The sequence below is a fragment of the Coffea eugenioides genome, chromosome 7, assembly GCF_003713205.1.
Source record: "Coffea eugenioides isolate CCC68of chromosome 7, Ceug_1.0, whole genome shotgun sequence".
Classification (NCBI taxonomy): domain Eukaryota; kingdom Viridiplantae; phylum Streptophyta; class Magnoliopsida; order Gentianales; family Rubiaceae; genus Coffea; species Coffea eugenioides.
Window position 1 is genome coordinate 33,361,795 of NC_040041.1, and position 8,927 is coordinate 33,370,721.

The following is an 8,927-nucleotide window of genomic DNA, read 5'->3' on the forward strand; positions in this document are numbered from 1 at the left end:
GGTCCTAAAATAGACAATTTTAGGTTTAAACACACAAGTAATAGCTAGTGGTACGATCGTTATAAGAATTTCTCAAAGGTTTCAATTTTATTGCGCCTAAATTAGAAATACGTGTTTTCACGTGCGCGCTTAATTGAGGGACTTTGGACCATTATTTTGGGACAATTAAGAATGAATAATATTTATATGAATGTAAGTGCCCTAGAGGTTTAGTGCACTAGTGCAACAAACGTAAGAGAAATCGAACACAAAACGCGCGCGTAGGGCACTAGTTGTAATTGATTTGACGTATTTAAAATATTAGACGTCAAGCGTCTTTTGTACGCAAAGGAAACCAGAACCGCATCTCATTTCTTCTAGCTGCAATGGACGGATAGCTTCAGCCGTAACAGCTTCACCATTCCTTCTACAAATTCACCAAATCACTACCAAAACCTCCATAGATTCAACCAAAACTTCACATATACTTAACTCTACACTTGGACAACACTTTAAGCTGAAAAAGGGAGGAGCTTCACGGTTTTCTTCAGGCTTCAAAGGGACCGAAATTTTCTGATTTGAACAACCATCAAAGTAGGTAATGATCAACTACCTTAAACTTGTCTTATGGAGGTTGATTTATGCATTTGAGCTGAAATCTTCACTTTAGTAGCTTGTATTGTTGGAAAAAAAGTGGCTCTATGAATTCCCACTCTTGGGTTGTTGCTGATTTTGTGCTTGATGAAGTTTATGATATCGGATCAGTGTTTAAGTTAGTGATTTGTTGAAGGAAAACTGCTGGAAACTCACGTTGAGTGCAATGGCCAAGTTTGACCATTTTGCCCCTGTTTGTTCGGCCACTTTACTGCAGATATTTGAGGATTTAATGGCTTGATTGTGTTGTTTACATGTTGTAGAAGTTGTGTACAAAATTTCGTTGAAAAATATTGAGTTTTGGTTGATCAAAAGAATTTATTTTCCAAAGCTAGTAATCTGGAAACGGTTGCCGTCCTAACCAGACCAGTGTTCGTGTTTCGTCCATAACTCCGTACTCCGACGTCGAAATCGAGTGCCATTAGCGGAATTTGAAACTAGACGTTCCCATGTTTCCAACGGTGTATAATGCACATTCTGGTTCCATGTGTGTGAACCGCACCATTCATCTGAATTCAGCTGTCCTGTTTCTCCGTTTTGCCGAAATGATTTGATGATGCTGCAACTTTAGGCTTAATTTCGAACCAGTTACATGCTGAAACTTGGAACGATTTCTTCTGTGAAATTTTAGCCCTGTGAATGTATTTTCTAACACTATCAACCATTCCCAATTCCGAGTTAAATTGAGAGAGTTATGATCAAAATACGGCGACTGCCTCGTTTTTGAAAATCTTAGATTTGGACAGATTGCCTTAAGGATTTTTCCAAACTTTGGTTGATTGATTAACCACCTTTCCGAGGGTATTTTTCCATGAAATTTGATAGAGAGATACCCTTCATATGGGAGTATTATACTGCAAAATTTGGTGTCAACCCAAGTCCGTTTCGACACTTAATAAAAGGTCCAAAGTCGGAACCAAATCTGGAAATTTTGTAACAGTCTTGAATTTTTCCCAACTTTGAGCTACCATATCTTGGTGCTCGAAACTCCGATTCTTGAGCCGCTTGTTCTGTCCAAAACTTTACTTGCACTTCTAATTGAGTTATAAGTTTCAAGGGCCGGTTTGCAACGAGTGATTTTTGCCGAATTTCCAAAGTTAGCGAAAAACCAACCCCGGCTCAATCCTGGTAATCTAGAACAGCAACTTTAGACTCATTTTTGAATACCTTCCACTTAGATTCATGAAACAGTGTCTTCTAAGGACTTTTAGTACTTGGAAAGACGATTCCAACGGTACCAAATTTATCAAGTTTTGACTAGTAGAAAAGAAGTTATGATTTTTCAAATATTTGACCAAAAATCGAAAATTCTGAAATTTCAAAGGAAATCCGCGCGGGAACTATTCTACCAGAATCCGGCCTTGAATCCGGCCAGTTTCTGGCCGGATTATCGGCCGGATTGGTGGTGAAATTTGAAAAAAAAAGGGAGGTTAGCCACTACCTCCAATCCGGCCAGAAATCCGGCCGGATATTCGGCCAGGTTCCGGCCGGATTGTGACGTGGCCAACCCTCTTTCGATTTTGATCGTTCGTTTTGCAATCATTTCGCTCGTACTCGTTTCCAACCAATGATTTTAAGGATAATAATCCGATTTTCTTTTACTTGAGTCCTACACCTTTTGAGAATCCAACTTCAAAGGCAAGTCAAACGAAGTTTCAAATATTTTCGAACCTTACTCGTGTTCAATCTTTCTCACCACTTGGGGACCTATAGTAATTATCTAATATTCGATGTTCAGGCACGCACGAGGACCTCCAAGAGGACCCTACCGTGGAAGTTTGAACTCTCCCTCCAACCTACTTGCTTGCATAACTTGGTGAGTGTCAAGTGTATGCCTACTTGAACTCTAAAGTCTTGATTCATGCTTGACTTACCTGATTACATGCTTAGTCTATTTGATTTTGAAAAATGGAGTCGAGTGTGTACTTAATCGCACTCGTTCTCATTTGGCACAAATGACTCATGTCTAACATGCTCTGCCTGGTTTACATGACCTACAATACATGCTTAAACCTGTTGAATGCTTGAATATATGCCATGGTATGCTATGATTGCATACGTCGATGGAGTGAATCTCCTCGACATTTACATGATACATGGGGGACGCCCAAACTCATAGGCCGACCTTGGAACTCGAGCCGGCATGGGCTTGGTCGGGAACCTCGGTGAACCATGAGATTCACATGATAAGTTTGATCTATTGAGAGATCTCGCTTGGCATACTCGTAAAGTATCGCCTTATAAATGTCGTGCGGGCCCGAAGTGGTGTATGGTGGACGGATGAGAAGTAAGTGGTGAACTACGGATATGAAAATATCAACCCGGTTGACGGAGAGTTATCACGGGGAGATATACAAATGACATCGGCAAATGTGGAATTTAGCTCCTGAGAGCTTCCATATCCTTGAATTGTTTCTGGTTACATTTTGTCGGCGTTATTAATTACTTGCAAGCTATTACCTGAATTGTATTTGGGCTTGTTATCTGAACTATGTGTCTGCATGTGTGTTCTTGACCTCACGAGCGTTTTGCTCACCCTGTAGATTTGTTTTCCTTAACAGGATTGAACTTGGCGCGGTATCGAAGAAACCTTCCTGCTACGCTTTTGTTTAGGGTTTCTATTACTTTTGACTTTGTCTTGGCTTTTGGGTTGTATTTTGGAATCCGAATGTAACTTTTGGAGCATGATTTATATTTGGGATATATGATGGTTGTTGAACACCCGATGTGCGAGTTGGATATCGGATGACTTTTTAAACTTGAACGCTTCCGCATTTATTGTATCTAAGTTATTGGCTTGTATTGTGTGGTCCGGCTATAAGTTGAATGGAATTGCTCGAGTCCTGGCGAGAGCTAGGCAGGCGTTCCGCGAATACCCTTTGGTTCGCCTTAGGGAGAAGTGGGGGCGTCACAGAACCTTAATTTGCATATTCTTATTTTATTTTGACCGAAAATAACTTTATTGGCCAACTTGACAATGAATGCAAGATTTTTTACTAGCTAATACCAAATGAAATGGTGACGGCCCCACCTCCCCCTGGGCGTACCCTAGGGTTTAGCGGACCGCCTGCCCAACTCTCGCCAAGACTCACTTACTCGCATCCATTAAAATAAGGTGCAACCTCAATAATAAACGAAATAACGGTTCCCAAGTTTGGAACATACAAATACATTCATTTTATCTCAACCATCCATACAGTCCCAAATACATCAAAAGATTTAAGGTCTCAGTACATTCAACCCCAATCGAGCGACTAGTGCGAGTACAATTACAAAATTCAAAACAACTAGACTACGCTAGTCTGTACACGTCTCACGCCTCGTTTATACCCTTGTAAGGAAAACAAATGGCGTGGAATGAGCTAAAAGCCCAGTGAGGTTCCAAATAGCAAATTGACTATTATTTATAAGTACAAGTTTTCGATATAGCAAAGTAACGAGCATGAAGAGTTCATAAAAGTGAGCAATAACACGTCAAGTAGCAATCTCAAAATAAGCGAGTGTAAAAGTTTTTCAGAAGAAATAATAATCCAATAAGCAATAGTTGTTCCAAAGTATAAGAATACGGAGGGTTCTCAGGAGCCAAATTCCCATTGCAACACCAGGAGCTTGATCACGTAATAGTTGACACTCCGTCAACTTTCAAGTAAGTAACCAATCCAGTAGAATACCACTTACACTACTCTCCGTCCACCATTCAAACCCCCTACTGGGCCCAAAATCCTCAATAAACACAAGTGATAATACTCGAGTATACCGTTTAGTCGAGGAGATATCACTCCACTCGACAATCAAGAGACCCAGGGTTTGTTACCCAATCGACCAAACCCTTGCCGGCTCGACTCGAGTAACTTGCCTCAGGGTTTCTGGAATTCCAGGAAGTGCACGCATCATAAACAAGTATATCAAATCAGTTTCAATAATAAACAAGTATATATCAAGTAAGGGCAAGTGCGATAAAATACACTCTTACCCGATCAAACTAATCATACATCATTTAATCATATTGATCAAGTATTGGAAACAAGTGTCCAGTTCAATCAGGTATTTGGAAGCACTCACCAAAATGAAGTGCCCCTAGTAATCACGTCTGGGTTATACTTCGGGTTCGGAGTCCAAATCTGCGATAAAACTTTATTTCAGAACTTTAAAAATCGACTAAGGTTCGAAACGTAGACGTTTCGTTCAATAAGAATCAAGAAATGGAAATTCACTTGGAGAGTATTCGTGAAACACTCGCTCGCTTTTCAAACTATATAACTTTGTAACATTTATATTTGGAAATGCCATTTGAGTTGAAAGTACAAGGAAAACATACTCCTAGTAGTCATGATTTTATTTCTCAAGGGTACAAGTTCGGCCAAATCCTCACTGATATACCTCGATAAAAGAAGACGCCAATATCCTAGATAGTTCAAGTAATAATCGCTCTTAACCCTTACTCAAGTTGCAAGTATGTCTACCTAACCCTTGAGCGTAAATTTGGGCAGCACGCCCTTTGTATTTTCCTATTTTCCAGCCATTTATGACTTCATTCTTTTCCTCAATCAAACCCAAAGTTACACACAAAACAAACTCATTTCAATAGCCGTTCAATGGGCTCAAGGTAATACAAGTACAAAAATCAAGCTAACGACATGTGCGGAAATGAAGTCTAGCAAAAGACAGATTTGGCGTGGTTTTGCGTAACGGACACAATCGAGGCTACGCTTATCGGATTGAGGTGAAAATTATACCGTTTCGAAGCTAAGACACAGGGCTACAATTTTGATGAAGATCACTTAGTCCAATTTCCAGTGTAACCCAGTCAAATTCCCAATTCACAGAACCAAACTTCTACTAATAGACCAGTTAACCGTACTACCTTCAAATGGCCATATCTCAAGCTACCAAAGTCCGTTTAAGACGTTCTTGGAGGTGTTAAAAAGCTAAGACAAAGTACTAAAACTTTCATGTTTTGGAAAATGGCTAAATCTGCACGGATCATAATGAATATACACGGTCAATTGGATGAACTGTCTAAAACTGATCACTGGATGCATCCTAGGGCAGTGAGGGTATTTTGGTCTTTTCACAGGCTACGTTGCTCCGATTGAGCTGAAATTTGTAAGAAATCATAAAATATTATTCTATACAACTTTCATGTTTTGTGCTAAGGCTGGTTTGGTCTCTAACATACACAAACAGAAATGGATAGAACTGAACCATAAGAAACCGAAATTCTGGAAATTTGCTCCATTCAAGGTATAACTCTCATTTTAAGCTTGAAACCAGCACTACAACCTCATATACAAGCTTATATACATCATATACGATCCATACAGCAAGTATAAGAAGAAAATCATTCAAACCCAAAGCTGAAATTTTACACTACAAAGCTGGAATTGACCAAATCTACTACTAAACCATGAGATCTACCCAACAAACCATAACTTTCACTTGTAAACCATTAAGTAGTACAACCATGAACTAATACCTTCCTTACCTAGTATTGGAGAAACACAACAGCCTCTAGGAAGCTTGAACCACCAAACTCTCCACTCCAAGATAGCAATCCACCTTCCTAAGCAACTTCCATGGATTATTTGGTGAATCTATCGGTTAGTTTGCAAGATTGAGCAAGAAATCAAGATGGAATGAAGTGTTTCTTTCTCTCCTTTTCTCTCCTCACTCTCACGGCCAAATGTGCAGAAATGAAGAAGAAATGCAGCCCAAGGAAAGATAAGAAAGCAAGAAAAAGGCTTGGTCAAAGTTTAACATATGTCACAATTTGATTGGTGGTCAACATTTTCTTTTCTCTCTCTTATTTTTTGTCCAAATTTTCGGCTGCTTTATCAGATATTTTGGGGCTGATTTGACTCAATTAATAGAAAGGGTATTAAGGTAATAAAGTGGTGTTCACGTGGTGCACTCACTCGGTAACAAACGGTGCACGTCGGTTCCACCCGTTTTTCCTTAACTCGCACGTACTAGGATTTTTACTTATTATTCTCATTTCTAATCTCATATTATTTCTCATCTAAAAGTCACTCTTACCTACCAAATTTGATCCTCACTCCGTACCGAATAGCCACACTACGGAAAAACGTGAAAATCCTAATTCGCTCTAACTTGAAAACGAAAAGTGAAACCCTACTTCTAAGTTCATTTGCACTTATTGCGGGGTAATTGAATAGTAGGACTATTATAAATTAATAATTTCTAAATAAAAGGGGATTTTTAAGAAAATCGTGAGGGGTTTTACAATTCCATAAATTGAATTTAAGGTTTCGGTTAAAATATACGAAATTTGAGAAAACGGTCGGTCACAAGTGAAACTAGGGTTTTGATTAGACTTTTAGGGTTTCTAGTCTTGTAAAATAAAATGAGGTTTTAAATCAAACCTAAAGAAATAACTTTAGTTTCTTCTTTAAAACACAATAATGGTTTAAAAGAAAAATAAACTAAAGAAACTGTAATATCCTCTTTGAGACTAAACAAAAGCTGATCCTAAAAGTTGGGGTATCACAGAAATCAAATGATCACGTATAATATATGGTATTCATATTGTTAAGTGAAATCAAATAGACACATACATATATTTATGCTATTCGTATTATTAAGCAAAATTAAATAGACATATACATGTGTTTAAACAAAATGTATTCACACACACACACACACATATATATATTTTTAGGGTTTCCCTTACACACATAATTAGTGAGGGATGAAAATATTCATTTTTTGAAATGTGAGGGATGGAGAAATTCATTTTGTGAAATATGAGGGATGAAAAAATCATTTTATAAAATGTGAGGGACGAAAAAATTTGTTTTATAAAATGTGGAGGACTATAGATTAGATTATGCAAAATATAATTTGACAAATTTACCCTTCGAAAATGATCACGTGCCTTGCACATGATGGATTCCCGCCAAAAAATGATTGGAAACCTAATTAGGGACTAAATTTGACCGATGTGAATATGTAAGGGACATAAAATTATACTTTTAAAAGTGAGGGATGAAAAAAGTCATTTTACAAAATGTGAGGGACGTTTTGGACGATTTTCCCTTGAAAAAATATTAGCAAACTATAACTTTAAATAACTTAATATTTAAAGCTATATCCCAAAAAATTGTTGTGAATGATAGATATTTCAAAAGATTTTATTATGTTTGTTATGATAAGAGCTTATCTGATAAAGTTTTCCAAACGTTTGTTCCTATTTTTAGGGAGAAAATTTTCAAAGATAAGATTTTGATAAGGCCTAAAAAGCAAGTTCAGAAGGCTAGTTGATGTGTTTCCGCCAAAGAATTTGTTCACGTGCTTTGACTAATTCAAACATTTCGGTTTTCACAACAGAGGATAAGTCTAGATAATAAGATCTTATCATGTTGCAAACAATCCAAGAAGCATGCAAATCTTCTACGGAAATCAGATTTCATTCTTCAAAGCACAATCTCATGAAGCCTATAAATAGAGCCATTTGTCAGGCTCTTTTCTATCCCGATTGAATAAAGACTACACTTTGAAAACTCTCTCCTCCCTCTTCTCTATCTGCTCTTCTTAATATTCTTATATTCCTGCTGGTTTTGAACAAAATTTACTGGTTCTACGTCCCTCTCATAAAATAGAGGAAGACTTGTTTAATTCTGGGGAAACGTTTCAATACCTTGAAATAGTTTCTTAGGACAGTGCTTTCTAGCACAGCTCAAGTGTTCAAGTGTTAGCATTATTCGGGCCGCCTTTTTACAACAATCTAAGAAACTATGGCAGTTGACAGTGTTAACACCCCACAACCATCCTCCGCAGCAGTCACAGTCGCACTTCCTTTTGCGAAACCATTTCCTGACGTCTCTAGAATTGAGGTTTTTGTTGACAAAAACTTCAAAAGTGGCAAGAACGTGTCTACTCTCTACTCGACATTCATGGAGTGGCCTATGCACTGGTAGAATCTCAACCTGCTGCAACCGTAGATGTCAAGATACATGCCAATAAGGTATGTCAACATACAATTTTACAAACACTTTCTAATGAGTTATTTGACATATTCTGTAGCTGCAAAGAAGCCAAGCAAATTGGGGAAGTGTTGGTAACGAAGTTTACCGCTGAAGACACAACCAAACAAAAAATTGTTGTGGGAAAGTACAATCAATGGCAGATGACTGACGACAAAGAAATGAAAGCTCAGGTCACAAAATACCAAATGTTACTCAAGGAGCTGAAAAATGAAGAGATCAAGCTGCCCGAGAAATTTGCTGCAGGTATGCTAATTGAAAAGCTACCCGAGTCATGGGCCGACTACAAAA

The 8,927-nt window shown here is 38.1% G+C and overlaps 1 protein-coding gene across 1 annotated transcript in view; it reads left to right on the plus strand.

Moving 5' to 3' along the window:
* LOC113777261 overlaps positions 1–7,914 on the plus strand; it is a 10,229-nt gene extending 2,315 nt beyond the window's left edge. Inside the window, exon 3 of the mRNA XM_027322296.1 lies at positions 7,851–7,914. Within this exon, the coding sequence (XP_027178097.1) occupies positions 7,851–7,914 (64 nt within the window). The remainder of the gene's footprint in view (positions 1–7,850) is intronic.
* Positions 7,915–8,927: the final 1,013 nt, after the last annotated feature.